Genomic DNA, 25,104 nt, shown 5'->3' on the forward strand with positions numbered 1-25,104 from the left:
GCCCCCTCAAACACAGGCACCCCCCTAAGCACTGGCCGGCAGCCCCCCCACACACACACTCCCACCCCTCTGCCACTTCTCTGCCCTGCGCTTCCCCTCACCGTGCTAGACGGCCCCTTTTTACCAAAAAAAAAAAAAACCCTACTCAAGTTTTACTTCCACACACACACCCCTCGCTCCCCAACTCAGGTTTTATTTGCGGGACCCGCCCCCGCCCAGCCGCCGCGGTGGTGGCCCCGCCCTTCGGCGGGGCGCACGCGCCGGCTTGGCCTTTCTACCGCGTTTGGTGAGTGAGCTGTCCGTCAAGCGGTAAGGCGCGGGTGCGGGCCAATCAGGCGCGCTCATCGGGGCGTGGGCGGAGCCTTAGCGGCAGGGCGGAAGCGGCGAGGTCCGGCGCCAGGGACGGTGTGAGTGAGTGAGGGACGGGCGGGCGGCCCGCGGGAGGTGGCGGGGGATGCCTGGCTGCGGCCGCGCCTCCGCCTCAGGGGCTTTTAGCTTCAAGTCCGGCGGGGCGAACCGTGGGGCTGGTCCCGGCGCCGGCCCCGGCCCAGCAGGGGTGAGGAAGTGCCCGTAGCGCGGGCGGTCAGCGGGCCTGGTCGCTTGCAAAACCGTGGCGGCGGGTGTCGGCCCCTCCGGTCCGGCCTGGCTGCCGTGTGGAGGGGAGGCCCCCGCCGGCCTCCTGCTCCTTACCGCCGTGTCCCCGCGGGAGCAGCGCGGTGCCTGGGCCCGGGGCGGGAGGCAGGCAGGCAGGGAGGCCGGCCGGCCCGCGGCGGAGGCGGGCAGGCTGCCGTCGATCGCTTCGGTGTGTCCCCGCCCCGAGAGAGCCCCTCGGCCGGGAAGGAGGCCGTTGGTAAGGTCTGCACGGCGGGAGGTGGTCGAGTCGGCAGCGTGCTTGTGTCAGCCTGTTCTCCGGGCGGCCGGCGGTGCTGCTCTGCCTTTCTCGCCTTTTAAGATCCGGTGCCGTTTGGACTTGAAAGTGTTTCTCTTTAAATTATTTTCTTCAGCGTGCCTCCTTGGTTTTGATCGCCAGGCCGCTGCGAAGCTATTTGAAACTGTTTGAAAGGAGGCTGTGTTAAGAGACTGTCTTGTACGTTGGACCGTTCGAGGCAAGCAGCATTGAAGTGTGTGTGTATGTTTGCTTTGTAGGTAGAAATGAAGAGAAATTACTGGAGAGGCAAAGAAAAACATGGATGGAGCAATCGCAAGCACAGCTACCATCCCCATCGGTACAGAAGACCCAGTCACAATAACTGTACTGAAAGGCAAGTATATGCAGCTTCTGCTTAGCATGGGTTAAATCGTTAGATGTTATGCCTAATTAAATTTGCAGGATGGTGGCTACCTAGAACTGGAGGGTTGCCATCTAAAAATCTAGCGGATGGTACTTCTGTTATATCCGTCATCCCTAGCGGGAGTGGAATTGCATTGATTTCTGGAAATTTATCGTGTGTCCACAACTGTATATTGATTTTAAACTGAGATGTGGTTCCATGAGCTAGTCCTTTCATGTGTGCCTGATCGTCCATAAACTCTTCATCAATATGCAAAGATAGTTCAGGGAAGAAAAATGTTTGCAAGTACTTCATTCCCCCTGCCCATTTATTTTATGCCTCGGTGGCTACTAGTATAAAAACTGTCATTGAAGGATCTTCCTGAAAGTTTGAAAGCCTGTTAAGTAACATAGTAATAATACTACATGTAGCAGATCAGGAAACTGAAACAAGGTCTCAGGAATAATCTACTGCCTTGAAAACTGATTCTTTCAGAAAAGGACATTTTAAACTTTAAAACTTACGCTTGCCTGTCTTTGAGCTATTTTTACGGCTCTCTTTCTTTCCCCTGTTCTTTCCTTAGTGCCTCTTGCAGTAATAAAAGAGGCCAATCCTTTGCTTTAATGCTCCAAGCATTTTTTAAAAAATATATTTTTGGAGAAAGAGACACATACACACATATACGAGTTGCCCCGTTAGTTGTATTTGTGTAAGAAAAGTTAGAAATGCAAATGGGCCCTAGTTCAGTGAATATAGAATTAAAAGGATTTTATCAAAAAGCTTTAAATTGAAGTGCTTGGGTTTCATGTGAGGTGTTTTTCCCCTTGTAGCTCGGTTATGTTCTTTAACTATTTACAAAGTTGTATAATCAAACAGCAATGGAGCTGGTATTAGAACTAGAATTTCTTTGTCATTTTGTTTTCAATAAATTATGACTCTTGCAAAACATCTTGGCCTAATGCTTTTAAGATGATGTGTAATAAGACCTGTCTTAAAAAGTGAGAATTGTACGGGTGATTCAGAAAACATCCCCGTGGGATCCTGCTCATCAGTACTGAATATGCCCATTTAAATTACTTCAGAAAGAAGAAAGCTGCGGTTACCCTGTTGACTGCTATGTTTATGATAAAAGCAGAGACTTTTATTTCATGGAGTTTTCATTAAACTTGTTTATTTTGCATGTTTCGGAATCTCATCAATGGAATTCTTGTCATGAAGAGAATGACAAAATATTTTTGATCCAACATCAGTGTTTTACCCACACTGTCTCTCGCTTTATGCTGTGAAGACTTACATGCTTTCAAGGATGGGCTTTTCTTTTAATCAGGGGATATGATAAAATGCCCAGAATTAATCTTTCACCAAAAAGAGTTAAAGGCACTTGCAGAATCAGCAGCCACCTCTAATGTTTTAGCAAGTAATTAAGGCTTTTAAGATGTTGGTATCTTTAATGTTCCTGGGAGGTTTTTAAGCTGAATATTTTTACTGTTTCATTTTCATAGTTTAGTGTATGGTGGTATGCACAGTGTGCTTATCACAGCCCTGCAAAATTGTACTCCATTAACATCAATAACAAGCTGCTTTCTAGATTCTTTGTGGGAAAGATGTGTAGGACAATTGTGAGCCTATCTTGAAGGTGATACTATTTTTTTAGGCTGGAACAGGGGGAACCACAGAGCCCAGTGAATGAAGGCTCCAGCAGCAGTGGAGATCCTTCTTCATCCAGTTTAACACAGAATTCTGTAGTACCAGGTAAGAGACCATGTTTATGGGTCAAAAAATCAGTGTCTATTTGCTGACTCTATGAAGAAAGTAGTAGTAGCTGCATTAATAGTATGGTATTACAGGAAGGATATAAGCAGTAAAGTTTGTAGAGAAAAATGACATCAGGTGATATAAAAGATGTAGTAAGTCAGGATCTAGAGAGCAGGGCCAAATGCATTTTCAGGCCCACAAGTGCTTCTCATGTTTGAAAATTTCTGTGCCTAACCAAGCTGGTATAAACTGAAAAAATAGAATTCTGTTTCTCCCTCCAGAAATGTTGCTTTGGGAAGAAAATGAACTTTGTTTCTTTTCTCATATGTGCTGAAGATTTTAAAAAATACATATTTCAGTAGAAACATTAAATAAGCAAAGAAAATAAGAGACCATATAAAAAATTATAACTTGTATCCAGTTACTAAGTCTTTTAAAAGACACAAGGATCTACCACTTCGGGGGGAGGGGCGGGGGGAATCATCTCTCTTTATGCCTTGAGTGTATTTTGTAGTCTGTGAGAAATACACTCTGGTTAAATGTTCATTATCAGGGAGTTGACTGGTGAAACCAGACTTGATGCGGTAGCAGTGCTATTGAGGAAGATGTCCTGTTTGCATTCTGGTTTCCTGACTCATTAAACAACCATAGCAAAAGCTAAGCCTGTGGGAACATATATTTCTCCACAACAGGAGAGTCTTGAAACACCGCTGACTCTATAACCTCTTAACAACAGACAAAGCCACAGTTTAGAGACCTTTTTTGTATATCACCCTTTTGTGCTTAAGAGGTTGTGAGCATGTTAGGAGATGTATCCTGCAAAACACTTATTGCTGTGTAATTAGATTCTGTATAGTAAATGCAGCGTGCTTTTATGAACCTTACTGATTCATTCACTACCTTTATCTTTTTGTTGACCTGAATAAATCTTGGTCACTTGTTGCCAAGCTGAAACCTAAAAGATGCTGACAAGGAGCTGAATTGTAAGCAGCAGCAAAAAGAGGTTACTTCAGATGCAATTTCTGGTAGTAGATAAAGGTTTAAATAAAAACTCTTGAAGTGAAATGTTAACATTCACCCTCTTCTGAATAAAATCACTTGTCTGGGGACAATGTACCATTATGAATCTGTCAAAGTATTTTACCTGTCTCCCTCTGTGAATTTAGTGAAGCACTAAAATTGAATGTTTCTCTCATCCCAGTTTATCTTTGGAAGGAGCCTCTCTGTATTGTCCAAATGTACTCTTGATTGTATCTAAATCTCTCCTATGTGTTGAAGAAAAAGTGGCTTGTTCTGTGAAGCGAATCACTTTATTTTGGTTTGGGTGATACCTTGTTGTGAATTTTTTGTTGTTGTTGTTGTTTGGGACTGCCCTACCTAGTCTTTTAACCAACACTGTCCTTTCAGGATTGATTGATGAAGAAAGGTCATTTTTGTTCTACAGCAAAACCTTCCCTCTCTGCTTCTCTGATCTGTCTGAATTTCATCTTGGTCAGTGGTGACATCCCTTCTGTATCTGTGTAATGACACTGCATTTGAAAACTATAAATAATTTTTTTTTCCTTTAAGTGGCCATCATTTATTCCTAGTCTGTGTATCATGCTTGGGACCTGCTGGGAGCAAGAGCTTTGAGCCTCATGACAGTGACATTCCCATGAAGATGTGAGATGTCAAAGAGCAATAACAAAACCTAAGTTATCCATCTGATTTTGCCTGGGTTTTGCCACTTTTTTTTTTTTTCCTTTCTTTCCCTAAGAACTGCCAGGATTTTACTATGACTCAGAAAAGAACCGCTATTTTCGCCTGCTGCCTGGACATAATAACTACAACCCACTCACCAAGGAGGGCATTCAGTACAAGGTGATGGAATGCAAAAGACTGAGACTCTTAGAAGAGGAAGAAAAACAAAAGAAGGTACATTCTGAAAAAGATTGCAATTAGGCTTTATTGTGCTCTGGCCCAGGACAGATTATAAGCTAAAGCCTTTCAATTCTGACTGTGGTACAGTTCCCTAAGCTGTCTGAAGAAATGAAAATTTCTTTTTGCTGAGAATTTATAGTCCTTGAAGGCTTTTGTTTGGCTGTTCCACACAGGAATGAAAGCAAGTCATTACAAACAAAAAACCTGTAAAGAGACAGGAACTGTGCTTAGAATTGCAGATTGTCCAACAGTTACACTTGAGTCAAGACATTGGATGCCAGGTTTCAAATCCCTGCCTTGATTTGGCAAAGTGACGTCTTGATTTTAAGTTTTCCACATGTTTAATAAATGTATCGATCATATTCCTGGACCCTGAACAAACAATACTGATGATATTTTGTGGAAACAACTTTTTCATCAAGAATTTTTTTTGGCAGTGAAATCAAGGCGGGTCTTACATTTATGCCTGGAAAACCTGTATGCTTTTCATCGTAAAGTGTTACAGCAGAGTTAATACTGATGCTGCATGTCTGTAATCAGGGTAAAATACCCAGCAAGGATGTTTTTTAATTACCTGAAAGCTATGTCTTACAACTTTACAAATCACAGCTCAGCTTAAATATGCTGTCATTTGGAAGAAGCGGGCACTATTTTTCTCCTTAGGTAATGAAGTTCTCACTTCAACCAGCTATTCAGCTCTTCAGTCTTCACTGTGAAAGTGCTGCTGTTGGTTTGGTTTGGGCTTTTTTTTCGGTTGTTTTAGCTGCTTCCATGAGCAGTTTAGGTTTCATAGATGCCAAAAAGCTGCTGGCCATGTTGCTGTTAATGGGAACTGTGGATGTACATCTCTTCTCAAAATCTGGCTATTGAATCAGTCGTCTGAATTAGGCTCCCAGATAAGAACATTTTGACTCTTAATGTTTGGCTCTTGCTTTGTCTGAGCATTATCAAAAAGATTTGTTACTCCATAACTCTGCAAAGTACTCTATCCTTTGGTCTCCCCAGAAAGTGTTTGTGTTTGTGTGAAATTTTTAAAAATTATGACTGGAAAAGTAGTTTAGTGCAGCAGTAAGACTGCATGGTTAGTAACAGACTTGTTGTGGTAGAAAATTTTGCTGTTTAATAAGAAATTAAGGTGTTAATGTGAAACCAGAAGGTGACTTTGCACCTCAGGGTGGTACTGCTAATTATGTCAAGTGAAAACAATGGCTGTTGTTTTGGGGTTTTGGGTTTTTTTCTCCAGATTTTGTATTTAATAAAAGCACCCCACACCTCACAGGAATATATTCTTGTCTACTTACTATAGTAGACCAGAGAGGTGTGCTGGAATGTGTTTTATAGATGTTCTGAGAATTTTAATGTATGTAGGCTAGAGGAAAAAGTTAGCTAAGTATTCCAAAAGTCTAAGACCCACAGCCATCTTTGAATTGTAAACAAGCAAATGACTGAGTACACTTTTCATGTTACTCTCTTCCAGAAAACAACAAGGGCTGGACTGAACTCATCTATGCTGTTACAGAAAAGACAGCTGGGTTTGCTCAGCTCCACGAGTTATTGCAGGTACAGTGATTTGATTTGCAATACCAAGTTCTGCTGTTAGTGCAACTGTTCCTGTCAGGTTTTCAGTTTCTTTGCATTTCTTACTGTTCCTAAATGAAGAGGAACATATTGCTTATAATAAAAAAATAGTTATGTTCTCTTATAATCAGATTACAAAAGTGGCGAGAATTCAAATGAAGAAGAGGTTTCCCAATTTCGGATAAATGGAGTTTAAAACTTCACTTTTTTTTTTCCCTATACATTCTGTTATATATATATATATACAGATATATATATATATATGCAGACTGCTTACAGTGCAGCTTTTCTTTGGATGAATGCTCTTCAACTGATGTGACCATTCCCCTTGCCCCCCATTAGAATAGCTAAGATAGCTCAGATTCAGTAAGTGCAGAAGGCAAGTTACTGACTTGCTATGTTGTTGTTTCTGCTACTGAGGATGTGCTGGGATTCAAAATAACAGGATGAAATTCCATTAATGTGGAAGGTGCACATGTTCATGGATTATATAAGTGAAATTGCAGCATGCTAGTTGTTCAGGCATTTTATCTTCTGTGATTGAGGAACAGTTCTGGATATCCTATCCAGAATTCTTTTCATTGGCATTACCTGAATTCTAGGCTTAACTGAATTCTTCTCTGTTCCCCTCCCCTACCTGCTTTTACAGGCTGGTCCATGAACTAAAAGTGAACTGCATGCAGAGACGGAAGATAGAAATTCACAGTCCAGATTCCTCAGTTGCTGGAACCAACAATTTTAAAATAATTGTGGTATGTTGTGAGAACTGTTAAGTCTTTAGGATAAAGAGAGCCTATATTCAGGGAAAATTCAGGATCTTGTAATCAAATCCCATAGGTCAAATTTCACTGTCAAAGATGCATTATTTCTGTTGTGTCAGTTATCAAAATCTGCGCGTGGTAATTGTAAACAGGTAGGAAGAGGCTGTTCCTTTCCTAGAAAGGAAAATGGTGAAAAGGTTGAACATGAAAGTGATTTTTTTTTTTTTTTTTTTTTTTTTGAAGCTGATCAACATGTCCTCTTGGAAAGAAACAGGAGCTGAGTGGATAATTAGTGTGGGGCTGGGAGGGGGAGTGGAGACAATTAAGAGAAAGAAGAAAATGGAAGAGAAGAATTTTGGCAGTGGCAAAGTCTGTGGTCCAGAGAATCTATGTAAACATCATTAATCATTTTACATTTCATGATTTGAAGGCAGTTTCTACTGGTTTTAATGGTACTGCATGTGCAGGAGAGGTCTCTGGAGCAAATGTCTTTCAGAGTCTATGTAGGAAGCTCTCCAGGACCAGCTCCTGGCCTTGTAAACAGAGCACTGCATAGGTAGCTGAAGCCAGAAGGGAGTCAGAAACTTAGTGTCATAGAAGAAAAATTGAAATGTAGCACCAGCCTAAAAAGGTGATCAACAGCAGGAGAATTCCACATTCGCTTTTGATAAGGTTTACATTTTTTGTTTGAGTTCTCTACCAATAACAGTCTGTGCTTACTAATCAGCCAGAGTAAGTGTCTAGAACTGATAAAATTGGGAAGAGTATTTATTGTTACTCAAGGACTAAATCCTTTTCTTGCTCATGTTTTTTCTGTGCATGCGTATAAAAGGGAGTTGGCCACTGTTTTTAGAGATGATTGGAAAGTGGATGGTGTTCAAGAGAACAAAATGAATGTGTTGTTTCATTTTAGACCTAATGCAGCTCCCTCGAGCTGTTTTTTCCTGTAAGTTTCCAGTAAGTGTGACCAGTAAGCTTTTATTTTACAGGCGGATGTTGCTTGCGAACGGATATTCACTGTGAACGATGTAGAGCATGGAGGATGTAAATATGGTATCATCAACCTCAGTGGTTTGGGGAAGGAGACTCTCACCGTGGAGATGTATGACAACCTCTACTTCACAAACCGCAAAGTACTGTGCTCTGTTCCTGCTTCCTTTAGTTGTTGCATTCTCAGAATGCTGTTCTTGGGAGGCACAGGTAGAAGTGCATGAGGGTTGGGGACAGGGTTAGGAGGAGAGAATGGAAGAATTGAGCAATGCGAAGCTTGGATAAATGCAGAATTGTGGTAAACTTGTCTCTGAAAGCCCTCAGTACCAGTGTTAGTTCTCAGGAGTGTTATGCTACAATTGGAACAGAAGACTATATAAAGTATCAGCTTCCAAGAATAGTGCTTACTTCAGAGTTGCACTTGGCCGTAGCTGACAAAATTGATGTTGAGGGCCAGAAACTTCTAAGATTTGTGTGCTTCTTTCTTAAAAATAATTTTGGAAAATGTGTTTATCCTTGAACGTGAAGCGTATTTAAAACAAGCTTTCATAATCTCTTCATGCTCAGATTCTTTTAAGGATGATGCCTTAAATAATAGGATGTGCTTGGTGCCTCAGGCCGTGTTTGGACAGACTTCCCAATGCTGCTCCGTCTCCTACGTTTCAGAGGAGTATGTGGCTAAAATGCTTGTGTCCCATTACTGGGCTATTTTGTGGCTAAGGAAGTGTGCCCAGCGCATAGTTTTATGTCATCTTTGCATGGAAATACCCTTTCATGAATTGAATAAGAGATCACAAAAATAGTATGTCTTCTTGTGTCTGAAGGTGAATTCTGTGTGCTGGGCATCATTGACTCATCCAGATTCTCATGTTTTATATCCTTTTAAAAAAAGAAAAAATTAAGTTCAGCTTTCACAAGTCTGCATCATGCTGCACAGAACAACTAACTTCCAGGAAGATCTCTCATGTAGTTGCCCCAGAAATTAAGTTTTCTGGAAGACAGAGGAAGTTATAAAAATGGAAAGATGTTGGAGCTAGTGAGACAGATGTATGGTTCTGTTATAGATATATGTAGGATTGTTCCAGTGTAATAGTAGATGAAAGACCATGTTTCCTGCCCTGGAGACTTCCCACTTCATTAATAGTGTAGATGCCATATGCAAAATGATTTGATGTTTAGCAATTGGCTGGGGCAAAAGAACAGGAAAGAGGGTTAAGGCAACTAACTTTCTCTTTGAAGTGGGTTGGTTGGTTTCAGTTGTAAACCATCCCCATGTTGGCTGGGGCGAGAGGAGAATGGGAGCAGTTCACTGGCATGATGCTCTGCACCTTTCAGAGCATGTTCTGCAGATCTGTCTGAGAAGAAGAGGAAGGTTGATGGTATAGTAGAGGAAGCAGTAATGGACAGTGCAAAGCACAGAAGAGAGGAAGAAAAGGAGGTTTTAATGTGTGAGATGGCAGGCAACAGATGTACTATTAAAGTGCCAGAAGAGGAAATTACATAGAAATGTGTGTAATGGCTTATGGGAAAAGCCAAGCAATTCCGGACTGATCCAGAAGGTGGCAGGAGTTCATCAGGCTTGCTCACAGCTGCTTAGGAGTTGGGGATTGTTTGGTTTGGTTATTTTGTGCTTTTCTCTAGTCATGTCACAGAGTTACGCTGCCGAATTTGAAATGCAGCTTTCAAATCCTATTTATACCTGGTGTAATCTTCAGAAAGTATTTTAATGTAATCTAAAGTGAGTCTTCCTTGCCTCCCCAATGTGTGCTTCCCTTTTTCCAACTTAATCTCCATGAAAAACGGATCTGTATTAATGCAGCAGCATCAGTATGTAAAGATGAGAAGAATGATCCATGTAGGCCATGCTTTTTTTTTTTCTATCACTAGAAAGATGCCTTAGTATTCCTCTTATCTTGTCTTTCTGGTAGTGAAAATACACAAGCAAGAATTTGAGTTCTGTCTAGCTCTTTCCAATGAAAGAAATGAAAAGTGAATACTTAATTGTAAATTATAAGGTACATCAAAGGTCTCAAAGGGAAAGTACTGTGAGCTGTGGCTGTGTCAGAGCATCTTGCTTTTCCCAGCTACAAATGTTAGGCAGCCTGTTCCATTCTAGGGAGAAATCTTTGTTTTCCTTAACTCACTTCAGCAAGCTGTGTCTCATGGGAATTGCAGAAACACCAGGCTGTGCCAGTCTGCTTCCAGCATCATTGTTCAGCAGCACTAACCCAGGTAGGGTGTTTTTGTTGTGGTTTGTTTTTTTTTCCTCCAGTTTTTGATAGCAGTTATGGTATGAAAAGAGCACAAAGGAAAGATTATTTCTGCACTTTCTTCAGTAGCTGGTGAGACTGTTGTATTCTTGTAAAACTTAAAAAGTCTGAAACAGTTTAAGAAGTGAACAGATGAACTTACCTTAAGAATTAATTAACAAGCAGTATTCAAAGCACTAGTTTATTTTTAGCTGATGATGATGTAGTACTTGACTTTGGTAGGAGAACACCTCACTTGTAAACATTTGAGATTTTTCATGAGAAGCCTGTCCTGTAACTAATACTCAGAAGCTGCACACAAGAAGTACTCAAATTTCCTTATAGACTATTTAGAATCATTGCAGAATCCCTTCGCATAGTAGCTACTCAAGTATGCTCAGTGGATCAATCAAAGGTGGAAAGCTGGTAAATGCCTCAGCCCATAGCTCCTTGTACAAGCTCATGCTCAGTTGTGTGTAAGCATGATTGATTTGGAGAATCCTATGTCTTAAGTCTGATGGCTGTAGCTGTATCTTTATATATTTGTTTGTTCAGTGTTCTTGGGGACAGGACTTTATTAACTGGACCTTTGTGATAGATGTCAGAACTATGCTTCTTCAAGTCACACAGTACAGCCCTCTAACCCGGTTTCCATTCAGACATGATCAGTTACGTTTATACAGAGGAAGTCTGTGATAGATAAGAGTTATGGACCTATTTTAAATTTGTAATGTCATGCAGACAGAAATAAAAAAAAAAATATGCGTGGAGTTAGCATGAACTTGAAGAGTCACTGAAGATGGATTGCTACTAGGCCAGCACGCCCAGTTGCTCTGTAGAACATTTTAAGCCCTTCACCATAATCAGATGCCCTGAGTTCCACCAAAGTCCTCTTGTCTAGTGTTTCCTATTGACTGTTTTAGGCATTTCCAAGTTTCTTGACTTACTTTACTCTCCTAAATTGTTGTTTTGAGGGAACATTGCTAAGTAGATGCTGGAAGCAAAGTAGAACTTAACCTGTCTAAACCCATGTTTTAGATGTGTCACCTGTGCTGCCTGACATATGTATGATCATGGATGTGCCATGAAGGAAGTGAAAACTGAGGACTTAAAATTTATGCCAATAGTAGACTTTGTGCAGGAGCTATGTGAGTAAGGGTCAAATCTAGGATATTGTTACTTACTCAAACCTTTTTTTTTTTTTTTTTTTTTTTTAAATAGGCAGGCCAAGAACTTACAGGTTAGGCTTTGGCTAATCTATAGCTTATGAAGTAAATGTTTTGAGTTTCTAGCCCACTCATCTTTGAAAAATGGCTTACTTAGTGTTGTAAGGCAAGTGTTATTTTTCTCTTTCCTGCCATGGTCAGCCCTCTGACTACTGAATAATTTCACAATCTCTCACAATCATCTATCTATATAGACTGTAAGTCTTCAGTTTACAGTCATGAAGTCACACTTCTGTTTCCTGTCTCTTGAGTAGCACAGGGACATTAATTGGGTAACATTTTCTCTGCTTCACATTGAGATGTTGAAAGAAGTATGGAAATCCAGAGAAGCTTTCTGAGTTATCATCTTGTCGTAACATTTTATGGTTGCTTCATGTGTTGCTCCTGTCTCCTAGGAGATCGACCTGGAATGCTGTGCAGCTTCAAGATATCCACTGCCTGGTCCTGTGCTTGGTGCCTGAATCCCCAAGCAGACAACTGCTTCAGCACAGGTGATTTGCAAGGCTAGCCACCCCTTCCACCTCGGTGGGCAAGACTTCTTGCATTAATCTCCCAGCTGCTACCCAAGTTACAGCTAAATGAACATAACCTGTCTTCCTTAGGCCTGACACGACGAGTTCTTGTGACCAATGTAGTGACAGGGCATCGACAGACATTTGGAACCGGTAGCGATGTATTGGCACAACAGTTTGCCACACAAGTAAGAAGAACCATACACCCTTCATTTTTTCAGAGTGCTGCCTCATTGGTGGGCTTTTTGTTCCATTTGCGATGGGACTCGTCCTGCTGTACATAAGGTTTTGATTACAGTTACTGTTGGATACCTGTTCCACAACAGAGCTGATGTGGTCTGATGTTTGCACACAGTTGAATAGCAACAAAAAAGATTAACTGATTTCAAACTCTGTGGCAACAGGGGTAATTTTTGTTAATTGTACAGAGGTAAAAAGGAAATGAAGGAAGTATAAAGAACACAGTAATAATGTGTTGTAAAATTGTTTTGGTTTTGGCAAATGACCTCATTTTGTTAACGCTCAGTGTATTGTCTCCATCAAGAAGAAGAAAACCCCTATAAAATACTAAAGGACTTGTTCACAAAGATTTAGTGAGAAGGGTGAAATTGGAATATAAGGATTCCAGTTCCTGTTTTGCTGTTATGTTAGACTAAGTTCCTACTTACATAGCTGAACTTTTCGCAGCTGAAGTAAATAGTTGAAGTTTGAATGGAACTAATGAGTTGGCTGAAAAATGCTGCCGTGTGTAATAAAAATTCTGTTTCTTAATGCCCATGTTAATAAAACAATTTGACAACTGCACCAGAGAGCTCAAAAGCTTGACATAGATTCTGTCTGTGTAACCTGTAAGATCCTTTCAGGCGTCCCATAGGACGCTTCTTTCCCTTGGATTTTTCCAGACCCCAATGCTATACAACGGCTGCCGTTCAGGTGAGATTTTCAGCATTGATGTGCGTCAGCGCAACCGAAAGGGCCAGAGCTGGAAAGCAATTCGTCTCTTCCATGACTCAGCAGTTACATCTATTCGCCTTCTTGAGGCTGAACACTATCTTATGGCAGGAGATATGGCTGGAAAGGTATGGTTTTGTTGCGTTTAGGATATTCTGTTCTTTTTAGTGTCTGGTCATTGACAGGTGCTTATCCCAGTCCTGAGGGCTGTTCTTTCTGGGGTAGTATGGAACCGGGTGGTAGTTCCATATATGGGTCCTCTTCCAGATCCACTTATGTATCAACCATCAAGTGCTTTCTGCTTTGTTAATATATCCTCTTTCAATTACTTCAACTTGCAGATAAAACTGTGGGACCTGAGAACAGCAAAGTGTGTGAAACAGTACAAAGGTCATCACAATGAATATGCTATTCTCCCTCTGCATGTAAATGAAGAGGAAGGACTTCTCACCGCAGGTGTGTTGACTTTTTTCTCCTCTACTTGTAGAATGCCTGGCAGTGATTTTCTTAATGCCCGAGGAGTGTTTCTTAGTACAGCTGGTGGAAGCTGTAAAGCTGTTAATTATTCAAAATTCAGAAGAAATTTAGCCTTAGACATACTGTAATATACAATGAAAATTAAGAAATAATGTTATGGATGCACACCTACTGTAATCACTCCCATGTAGCGCTTGACGGCTTTATCTGCTGTCCTGCAAAAGTCCTTTCCACAGTGTGTCTCAAGGGTAGAGCAGAAAACACTAGATTTTGAAATACAGGGAAATAACATGTTAAATGGGAAACGTGGCGATAACTTTGTATGGAGACTAAAGACCGTGTATATGTTTATTTGGTGCTTAAGTGGGTAATGTGGTGATGGACTGAAGCATCGGCATGTAAGCATAACCCCTTGTAAACTGTCTATACCACCCAGGTTCATTTTGAGTATACTTGGCTACAGTCTGAGGTTATTTTTTTTATTTTATTCAGGGTGGGGGAAGGAAAGGTAAAAATAAATGAAGCAAAACCCCTAAATCCTTATAGTGTAGCCAAGTTTCACAACGTCACTGTAAACAGTGACCTCTCCTTGGATTTGTCAATACATGATGGAATAATGACAAGAATTCTTGTCAATTTGACAGTGAGTTTTTCTCCCCTTTTTTGGCTTAGGAGCTTGATAATGAGGAAAGCACTCTAAATACTGATTTATCATACCTTTTATTGCTTAATAGGAAATGCATGTTTTTCCCACTTTTGCAGTATTCAGTGTAGAATTTATGTTTCATAAAGTATTGATAATCGCTTTGCCTCTAGTGTATGTAGAAATGGTCGGGGGGGGGGGTTCCCCATAGACATTCTGCGATGATAATCTTACAGAGCCGTGTAAAGTACTTTTTGTGTAATGTTGAATTCTGGTGTCCTTTCCAGTTGGTCAGGATTGCTACACCAGAATTTGGAGTCTCCAAGATGCCAATCTGCTTAGAACCATCCCTTCTCCCCACCCATCTTCCAAAGATGCCATTCCCAGTGTGGTGTTTTCTTCAAGACTTGGGGGTAGCCGAGGAGTTCCTGGCTTACTCATGGCTGTCAAGCAGGATCTCTACCACTTCTCCTATAACTGACACAATATTCTCCTCAGACCTGGTCTACAAAGCTGTCGGCATACACATGTCAGCATATACGTGACTTCAGGATTTTTGCACCAGTCACCGTGCTGTTGAGTCACTACATGCTGCTGTTGCATCTACTTTAGCCATGAAATTCTGAACCTCCTTCAGCAGGTTCAGTAAATCTTGCTGTATACATCTCAGAGATCTTGTAAATAAATGCTGAATGCTGATTAACTTAGGTAATATTCAGCCTCTGAAATCTAACTATAAGCTTTGAAAAGCTGGTAACTTTCAGTAAGTGCCTGTCTCATGCTAGCTGAATTTGCTGTCAAAAGGCTGCTCTAACTTAATCGTAGTTTGGTCATACAGCCACTTAGCTGTGGTTACATCTACATTAGCAAGTAGGCTGGTGCAATGGAGGGGATTAGTGGAGTGAAGTATCTGGTGTTGAGAAGCTGACACTACAGGTGTTCTGGGGCTTTGTTTGGAGTAGCTTTAGTCTAGGTCCCTGCATCAACTGTCTCTACTACATCTATGCTTGGAAGCAGTCCAAGGAACAGCTGTTTCCCCACTCACACTGTCAGTCCTTTGAGCTGGGCCATGCTAAACTTTGTCCTTTTCAGATGATGGTAGTGTGCCACTGCCCTGCCACCATTCCCTTTAAAAGGCAGCATGCGTGGAACAAAGCCCCTTTCCTAGTCCAGGCTGAATGTCCCTGTCAATTTATCGTAGTGTTTCCTAACCGAGTCCACACCCCTAACGTGGAGTTTGGTCAGCAGTCTGGAATGGCAGGCTTGCTCATGCAGCTGTAGCAGGAGACAAGCCCGGTCTGGACTGTCCACATCCTCTTTGGATACGAGATCCCCTGTGCAGAGTCAGGGCTTTCGCATACAGAGCTATAACTGGGCCCTCAGCTGTGAAGTTGTAGCACCAGCTCAAAGTAACTGGATGACACTGTATCTGTATTTGAGAACAATCGTTATCCCATGTTGCCTCATTACCTCCAGCTCCTTCCTGGTAACCAGTCTGGGTTGGGCAAGACCATCCGGCAGCTAGTATATGTAGGAAGCACTGACAAGATCAGGAGCCTACAGTGGGTAAAGGCCCTCATGAACTAGGTGGGGCTACTGATGGGCTTCACAGGAAAGACATGATGCACTCAAGTTTTCCAGAATTCGTAGAAAAGGAATGCAGGAACTGCCCTTACTGGGATCCACTTAGAGCATCAGATGTACAACTGTGTCACCAGAGATGCTACTTCCCGTGGGGTCCTGCCACGTCAGCAGGTGAACACACAAACAGGTTATAATCACACCCTTGCTGCACAGCATGTTAAGATGGAGGCTGTGTCCAGCTGGCTCAGTGAGATGGCCATGTCAGAGAGCTAGGCTGGGTGTCCATTCCAAGTGCCTTCTGAAATTGGGTGTAGGCTGCATGTGCGCACAAATATAAGTGTTGCTGGTGACTACAGGTGTAGCCTGTAGTTGGGAGTACCCAGCACAGCACTCACACCTGGGATACCATCTGTGTCTTCATTGCAGAGGGGTGCAACAGTGCTGAGCATCCTGGGAAGGAAGGAGCTTGCAAGACCCCATCAAAGCTTTTCTACCTCACTAAATTGCATTCTAGGAATAAAAAGAAAGAGGGCTGATATCCGTCTCTTGGCTGCTTACCCCATTCACTCCACCATGTCTTTTGAGCAGGCATAATTCATTTGTTTTCCAAGGCCCTTCCTGACTTTGCCATATGTCGTCCTGTGCCTGTAGTGCTGTCTCGGAAACCCTTCCGGGGCTTAGGGCCAACCGGCCTGCTCAAAGGGGCAGGGAAGGCATCAAGCAGCAGAAAGACACTTTCCAGCAGCAGAAGTAGAGCAGCCGTACTCCAGCGGAGTATCTGCTCTCCGTGTGTAGGCAGAGACAGGACATAGGTAGGGGTAACTTTAGGTACACTGAAGAGCTGGTGTAGTACTGCTACGGCCCAAAGGAGGTGAGGGATGCTCTGTTGGTTGATCAGGCACAGCAGGGTACCAAGCAATCCTGTTCCTTCCCTCAGACAAAACCTTCACCACTACCTTCCTAGGCATGCTACTAAGGTTTCTAGCTTTTTTTATTTCTCAGCAGATACTATTATTCTTTTGCACCTAAAGCTTTTGGCCAGAACAACCTATTTGTGGAGGGATTGCACCCGACCACCTTCATCATGATGGGCCATCAGCTCAGCTCCATCTCACACTGGTGCATGCACAGGGAAAGCTCTTGGGCTGTAACTGAGCAGGAGTATTTGCAGTTAAACAAGTGGGTTGGCAAAACTGTTCCATCAGTCACAAAATGTTTTTCCCAGAGAAGGAGAGCGTGAGCTGCAGCGTGGGGGGGGGAATGAGTGAGTGAGTGGCTGCCTGGTGCTTAATTGCCAGCTGGGGTTAAACCAAGACACCTGTGGTTTTTTGTTTGTTCCCAATGCACTCCCCTCCCCTTCCACTTTTCAAGTGAGTTTGGATAAGAGGCAATTATTCAAATACAGGTGCTGGGAAGGGTGGGCCCCACTAAAAATCCTCTCTGTCCTGGAGGGCTCCACACTCCTTTCTCCAGTCCTCTCACAACCTTCAGGCCTAAGCAATGTGCTGTTCTAGGAAACTGTCTTGTCTTCTCAGCAGCTCTTATTGCTCACCACACTCCAGTGTTATGTGTGGTGATCTCCTTCCCTTTCTTTGTATTTCTTTTACCCATTAATCTATATAGAAGACAATAGAGCAGGAAAACTCTCCTCTTGGGAGCAGTGTAATAACTTTACAGTGTGAATATATTCTGTATGAAATAGCTGTTGCATGGGTAGTCACAATGAAAGATGAATCCCAGCAAATACTCAAAACGTTTTCTTCCCTGTCTGAGCATACATTCAAAACTCCCAAATCTTTCTTGTGTCCCATTAACAGCCAAATTCTGTTTCCCCATAGGCAGATTGAGCTGTGAATTCCTTACAACTATGGCTCCCCTGATACATCTGGCTTTAGCGTTCCTCTGCAGAGCCTTCTTTCTCACACAAAGTGGAGTAGATGCTGCTCACAGCATACTCCGTGCTGCCCCTTCTTTCTACAGACCTTGTTTATAAGACCAGGGGTCCCCTGTTCTCCTCAGATGGTCGGTCAGTCAGTCTTGCAGGCTCTTCCCCTTCCCTCTACTACCCTTGGATAACCAAGAGACCCGATTCTTGGCTTGCTTTTCAATTTGAGAAAATACTCTGCAATTTGTCTTGATTAGTTATGTTAATTTGGGACATTTTCTGTTGCATGCACAGTGATTAATGCATGCCGCACAACTTTCAAAAGCATTTGCATTGACTTAGTTAATAATGCATACTGCAACTAAGCATCTGTTCAGGAAATAGAATGTAGCTAACCCCATCCCACTGCAAACTCCTGATGTTACATCTGATAATCAACTCAGAGTTGAGTTGGAACATACTTGATATTGATATGCTTGCTAGTAAACATGTGTGGTTCAAACACTTGCAGGTAGCAAATCACAAGGATCATGAACTCCCTCAAATCACAATTAATTCCCAAATTTAAAATAGCATTTAAACTCTTTTCAGTGCTTTTAACTCCAGTAATGCCTGTTCTGCAAGAACAAGACCATGCAACAATTGTGCCCAGTTACCGTGGGAAACAAACTAGGAATTGTGGCAGAAAGGCATCTTACATAACTGAAGATAGTTTCTTCTCTTTTAGGCAAAACTCATAAAACAAAAGATGCTTATTTGCTTTCTGTTGTTTCCAGGAGCCAAGTGCACACACATGTCCCTGCAAACCTATTCATTCAATTAGTGCTTTTGCAGCCAACACTTCTAATTAAGCCTGCAAGAGCAGCATGAAAGGAGAGGGGAAGCAGGGCAAGAGAGGCAATTTGGCTTCAGTGACAAACAGCAAGCAGCCTGCAGGCGGTGGCTGAAGTATATTAAATCAACTATTTCATTACACAGCAATAGCTAGGACCCTAAGCAGTTAAATAGTGAGGAACTGCAGCACTCTTCCCCTCTGCTACAGTGTCAAAATACCATATTTCTTTGCCTCAGCTTCTCAGCAAGTACTGAGCTAGTAGGAAACTTCAGAAAGGCCAAACCTGCACTCCAAGACAGGTTGCAGCATCCCTCCTCCAGCAGACACAATTTGTTTGGTCTGTTTTGCTCACTGGAGCAAGGCTCAGAGTGGACCACCAGGCTCTCCCCACTGACCAAACTGTGAGTCCCTCCTCCCATCAACACGATTGTTTTTGAAGCCACAGAGTCTCACCCTTGTTCTGTTCCATAAACCCTGCTTCTATTAGTCATCTCTCAACCCTGATTAAAAAGGCTCTTTCCACATAAAACCCTTTAGGTCACAAAAGGTTTTTAGACATAACAGGTAGGAACTTCAGCTTTTACAGTTTTAACTTGAAGCGTCTAAAGCAGGGAGGGGATTTGCTTTTGGGTCTTCTGTGGTGGGGGTTTATGTCTTTCTGTTGGCCCTGATTTATTGCAGTGCATGGCTTCATGGTCATTCCTTCCTTGTTATCCTGATGAATACTAAAACTAAGAGGTTAAAAACATCAATTTACTAGTCACAATTTCACTCAGGCATTTTTACATTTTTGACCTTAATAGGGAGCTATTCTAACAGTACTAGAAAATTAAGCATCCGTTGTGAGGAAGTGAGAATTCAAACCTGAATACATACCTAGTCTCAAGGTCTATCCCCTTACAGTAGCTGCTTTCAGAAAAATTATAATCTGGCAGTGGACAATTCAGCTTTAGTCCCTAAACCTTCAGTTGCTGGCAGCTGCTTGTATATACTACGTGTACTACATACACTGTGAGCTGAATCAAGCACTCAATACCAACCCAAAGTACTTTCTAGACAGGGGTTCTGGGAAGAGGGGCTGGGGGTTCAAAGATGCTTGACCCGAGTGTTTATAGCACTTCACGAATTAGTTTCACGTTTCAAAAATGGAAGCCAAGGCACAAAGGTGATAAACCATTTTAGGTGATGTCTGAAAATATAATCAAGATCACCTGCCTTTTCTTGTTCAAACAACTTCTTTCCTATCTGCAGTTCTATTAATATAATGGTAGCTGTGAAGGACTCCGATGCCTTCCTGACAAGTCATCATCTGTACGTTGTCATACATACAGTACTGCTTCTCTCCAGTGCTGCTGTAAAACTGCCTTTTAAGCAGAACCAGAAAGATGTAGCCAGCTTTTCAAAATGTCAGAAATCAAGAGTGTTTCAAAATCTCCAGGCATTCTTGACATTAGAATTTGTGTAATGCCGCAACTGAGACATTTCCTACATGAGGACTTTTTTTAATATATATATATATATATGAACTGTATCTGTATTGCTTTATTTTTTTGTTTGAGTTATATCCAATAAAAATGAAGTTTAAAAGCTGACTGCACTTTAATTTTGGCTTAAGATAACTGACTAGATGCCATTCTAGTTTAGCATTGTCTTTGTCACATTATACTGTTGATTTTGAAAGCCCTCAGAGTAAGTTTTTGTTATTTTGGCATTGCTATGATTTCACTGTTGATGTGCCTGCACTATGAACAAAAACATTTTATGACATATTATATGCTGCAACTGACAGAATATACATATCAACATTGCTTTACCAAGAAAGAGTGCTCAGCTAAAGCAGGGGGTGGGGATGGGACACAGATGACAAAACCCAGACAGTTCAATTGCTTGTCCAAATCACTCTCTGTTCTCAAATTACTGGCAGGCAAAGACATAGCTGTTGGTGCCAAATTATATTACAGCCATCAGCAATAAATCAAATGCAAGGACAATGCCACAATATGTGGAGTTACAGTGACTAACATCAGTTGACAGTGAAACGTGAAAACGAGAGGCTGCGAAATAGTGTGCGATAGTAGTACTTAAACCTCATTGGGCTGGATATGCTGGAAGCAAAAAGATGAAGAGGAGCAAAGTCTGTATGACCAGGTGGGAAGCCAGAGTCCTGCAATGTTAAAGCCCAGGCTACCCAAAGCAACAAGGGCATTTGTGAATGTCTCAGCACAGCCACAGCAGACAGACACCTCACATAAATGCAAGGCAGATCTAACATAACGATGGTGTTTATTTCAACAAATAAACTCTTGTCGACATCAAAAGCTAGCAAAGCTTGTCATTTTCCAGAACACAACCAAATGGCCAATTCACAAGTGACACAGTCAGGAACATACAGGATACCTTGGCCAACTTCAGTGAGCGCAACTTCACCTGTGAGGAACCGTGCAGGAGGATGAATGAGCAGGAAAATCAATGGGGGAGGGCAGGGAAGTGAAAGACAAAGCTGTTTTTCTTGTTCAAGTAGCTACATGTTACAGCCTGCTGCTACCCTGACAATAGCTACGTGTTGCAGCCATGCTGTTCTGCCATCTGATTCCCTAGCTGCAAGTCTCAGGTGCAGCATGCACCTGGTATGCATTTAAGCCAAGTTTGGCCTAAAGGTTTGGGGTAGGGATTGTAACTAAAAGTGTGCACATCTATATGAAGGTCACATATATCTGCTTCTCAGAAGGAGAGGAAAACCCACATCCCCTACTTGAAGATGAATCTTTATGCTGAATTGGCATAAGTACCCACAATGGAAATAAATCCATCAGAATAGAGCAATCATATCAGACATTCTTTCCTCTATGAATCTAGGCTCATTCTGTGGTGCTTTGGGCAAGGAAAGGGTTTTTCACTGGGGCATATCTTTGCACATCAGTTAATTCATATGATTCTTATTTTACTCGATGTTTTTCGTAGCATTTCCTAATCAGAAGAGGTGCAGAGGCTGCTTGATCTGCCAGTAATCAATCTGACATCATTTTCTGGCAAGAGCTTTACATCAGTCAACTTCATTCTGTAACTCAGAACATGCTTTTATCTTGCCACGGCTCAGACCAATTGAATTCATTATCTTACCAAGACACTGCATTGATTTTAACTACTGAAATATTAATATTACAGTGAACTTCAGTTGATCCAAAGGACACACTATCATCTCAACCAACTGCAATTTCATGGTAATTAATTAATTAATTTGTTTTCAGTAAAACACACATAGTGATCTTCTGGAAATTTCCTGGAAAACAGTCCCCTCCTATCCCTGCCCTTGTAAATAAACAAGACTTTTTCACACAGGAGTTGCCTTGGAGTGTCAGACCTGTCTCATACTGCCATTACGTAACACTCACAGTTTCGGCTTTTGCAGAGCTCCAGCAAGGTTGCTGTTAACTGCTGACAGGTTCTGCAAACACTCACTCTGGTTACATGCTACCAATACCTCTGAACGTGAAGCAGCCCTCCTGAGAGTTTAGGAATAAAACTCTCACAGGTTTCTACTGCTAGGATCAACCCCTGTCTTCAGGCCAACAGTCCCACCCCAAGCACAAGATGCTCCCGTGTTAACTTGCTTTAGTGATTATTTTTTTCCAGGATTTCTATTTCCTTCATTAAAGTTTCCTGTAGAGCTTTCTGTCCACAGACATCGTTTAGAGCCCTTTTATTTATTGAATCCTAATGTGTTAATACCAAATAGAATTGGGCTCTGCTAAAATATGCATCTATCCCCTTTAAGTAGCTAATCAATTTAATAACAACATTCAATACTCTGCATACTCACACCACCCAATACTATCAGAAAAAATAAAAGCTCTTGTGTACAGAAAACAGCAGTGAACTTAAACCTTACAGATTTTTTTTCATTTTGGAAAACAAAGAACCCAAATAATCCTCTCAACATTGTCCAGAAAGAGTAACACCAAGCCTGCTGCAGTTTAAGCACCATGTTAAGATTTTGCTTTGTTGAGCAACAGTATAAAAGATTCAGCTCCAGGATAATCAATCAAGAATGGACTCTGCATATTGACAGGTTGCTAAGTTACTAAGATCTCATATATACTAAAAATGTTTAGACAATATTTTCCTCTTTGACTGAGTAGTAATTCTGGCTGTGATAAGGAAAAAAAAAGAAAAATCAGACAAGTTGTTGAAACAGACGCCAAAGATTTTATAACAAGGAATGTCATGGCTGCTTTCTCTTTGTGCATTAACATGGTAGTAAAGCTACATGCATAAACCGCACACAGGGCACAGCCTACAAACCAAGAACACATTGCTTACCCATTAAAAAAATAAAAATACTTTGAAGCACAGAATTATGCTGGATGTGCAGAATGTCTTTTAAGAAAGGATTTCTACCTACTTGTGCCCTCCCTCGGGCAACTGTCAGTGTATGGCAGACTTTGCTTACGAAAACATTAGACAGTCCCCAGTAAACTTGGCCAGTACCGAAGGTGTCCTGGAACGTCTTCTAAGTCTACTTCCGCGTGTAGGCTCGATGTAGTTGCGAAGGGGCAATCACTTTGTGAGTATGTTCTTTTAGAAACAAAGTGAGAACCGCTTGTTACAAGGAAAAAGTCAGTACACTTGTTCAGAAGATAAAGTCTTTTATAGCAGTTAATTTAATAATACAGTCCTAAAACAGGATGTTGGGCACTCATCTACACAAGAGCACATTTAATAAGCTGGGGAAAAAATACCACAGTTCCAGGACATTGCATCAAACTTCAGCTACTCCGAGAGGAGACAGCTCTCATGTGGTGGAAGAATTCTTGTCTATGTAAGCCAAGAAGGGAGACTTTTAGGCAGTTTAATCCACAATGGTCTCTTACTTCTTATAACTGGAACCACAAATCCACAGTACAAGACAGTATTAGTTAGGTTAAGTGGTGCTTTTGATAATAAAATCAGTGAATTCATTGCAGTACTTTAATAAAAGGATGAAGTCCGGTGAGTGCCAGTTGCTAGGAGCAAAGAACAAAGGTTCTCATTTTCCAGGTGCATTTGTAAGTTCATATTATTAGAAAAAAGATAAGTCAAATCTGTGCAGTTTCTATGCAACCATGTCTGAGAACACAGAGGCGCCAGAGACTCCAGGATCACTTAAAAAGTGGAGGAAAAGATAAGTCATCACAACCCAAACAACTCAAACTTCGTATTTCAGAACTGCCTACATAACTTGTTCTCTTGTTCTGCTCTGAACAAAACTTCTAACTGCAACAAGCTGGCAGAGAAACTTGAAGAAAACCTGAGTACATGAGAACATTGTCAGGGAGAGCAAGACCCTGCTACCTTTTGATCTGATATTGAAGTTGAAATGGCAAAATCAGAATGCTTTGCCTTGTGCCATATGATTTGCTTCACCTTTCAGAGCTCTACTGGTCTCTACCAAGGGGTCTATTTCAACTTGATACCTCTTGCACTGCAAGACCACTGGTCATATCACAGTTCAAACAAACTTGCTAATGAATCTGGGTTTAATCTTCCATGGCCAGAAGTATGGCACCTCCAGATGTAGGGCTGGTTGAATTATCAGGTGTAATTCATGCATCAACACTGGAGATTTCCTGGCAGCACAGAGTCCAAACCTTCCTCACAGGACACCGTGATCAGCAAGACATTCCAAAACAAGAATCAGAAGGCCGTAAGTCTGATCCACTATAGTAAGGAACAACACCATCCATCATTTGAACTAGGAATACTCAAAGCTTCATTAGCCAACCATATTCTTAATATACTAAATTATACATAGGTAGATATATAGATAGATATATATTTTATTTTTTTTTTAATTGGAATAAAATACACTGGATTTTGGTTTGCTCATTTACAAGGGAGCTCCCTCCCTTCCCCAGTTAATTTGAAATTAAAACCTAGAGGCTGAACGTAAGCTCATTCCCAGTGTGCCAAGATGGATGTAACACGAGAGGAAGCCAGAAACTGGAAACATGCACTCTGGCTGCAACAGGTTAAGAGGTGAAAGGGAGACCAGGTATTTTCATTTGTAACCCTGAGAACATAAGGAATTGCAAAGATCTGGAGAAGAGCCTGGGGTTAAAGGTCACCAGGCTTTTTATTGCAGTTAAAGCAAACTCGGACTGGGTGATCCCATCCACGAGAGGGAACCGCTCTGCGGTCGTGTGAGCATTCATCACAGAATCCCTGGCCACAGGCCCGACAGTGATGTTTGGAGAGTTTGATACTGAATTCCTTCCGGCAGTTGTGGCAGTGCAGGATTTCATGGTCTGGTACCCAGTATGCAGGTCGGGCAGCATCTTTTACCAGACCTATGGAGGAAGTGAGGCAGGGGGATGAGAAAGAGGGAGAAGAAAATAATCTGTGAACATGAGCATGTCAAGAACGTACTCCAGTGGAAGTACTCGTACACCACAAGCCATACCACTGCCATTAAGAGGAAGACCACCTAC

General features: G+C 41.8%; 2 protein-coding genes across 5 annotated transcripts in view; one reads left to right on the forward strand and one right to left on the reverse strand.

Moving 5' to 3' along the window:
* Nucleotides 1-356: 356 nt before the first annotated feature.
* Nucleotides 357-20,229, forward strand: DCAF4 (DDB1 and CUL4 associated factor 4). 3 transcript variants are annotated; one of them, XM_069784323.1, is made up of 14 exons: nt 357-405; nt 1,147-1,262; nt 2,926-3,023; nt 4,783-4,940; nt 6,424-6,506; nt 7,174-7,276; nt 8,275-8,418; nt 9,100-9,149; nt 10,428-10,507; nt 12,146-12,241; nt 12,353-12,450; nt 13,165-13,341; nt 13,555-13,669; nt 14,621-20,229. In XM_069784323.1, the coding sequence occupies exons 2-14, from the start codon at nt 1,153-1,155 to the stop codon at nt 14,812-14,814; spliced, it is 1,506 nt and encodes a 501-aa protein (XP_069640424.1). In that variant the 5' UTR covers nt 357-405; nt 1,147-1,152; the 3' UTR covers nt 14,815-20,229. The 3 variants fall into 3 exon arrangements, with proteins under 3 accessions (XP_069640424.1, XP_069640425.1, XP_069640423.1); XM_069784324.1 differs by having other exon boundaries at nt 390-411; XM_069784322.1 differs by lacking the exon at nt 357-405 and adding an exon at nt 424-556.
* A 674-nt stretch (nt 20,230-20,903) lies between these two features.
* Nucleotides 20,904-25,104, reverse strand: part of ZFYVE1 (zinc finger FYVE-type containing 1) — a 30,018-nt gene continuing 25,817 nt past the window's right edge. For both annotated transcript variants that reach the window (XM_069784307.1, XM_069784306.1), the window contains exon 13: nt 20,904-24,963. In XM_069784307.1, coding sequence (XP_069640408.1) covers nt 24,731-24,963 — 233 coding nt within the window. In that variant the 3' untranslated portion in view covers nt 20,904-24,730. The remainder of the gene's footprint in view (nt 24,964-25,104) is intronic.

Source organism: Haliaeetus albicilla, chromosome 5 (genome assembly GCF_947461875.1).
Source record: "Haliaeetus albicilla chromosome 5, bHalAlb1.1, whole genome shotgun sequence".
In the NCBI taxonomy this organism is placed as follows: domain Eukaryota; kingdom Metazoa; phylum Chordata; class Aves; order Accipitriformes; family Accipitridae; genus Haliaeetus; species Haliaeetus albicilla.

Coding starts and splice junctions, on each gene's coding strand:
- DCAF4 (XM_069784322.1), top strand. CDS start 455: ATGCCTGGCTGCGGCCGCGCCTCCGCCTCAGGGGCTTTTAGCTTCAAG. Junction 3,024..4,782: donor ACAGAATTCTGTAGTACCAG/GTAAGAGACCAT, acceptor TCTTTCCCTAAG/AACTGCCAGGATTTTACTAT. Junction 9,150..10,427: donor CATCCAGATTCTCATGTTTT/ATATCCTTTTAA, acceptor TCACTTCAGCAA/GCTGTGTCTCATGGGAATTG.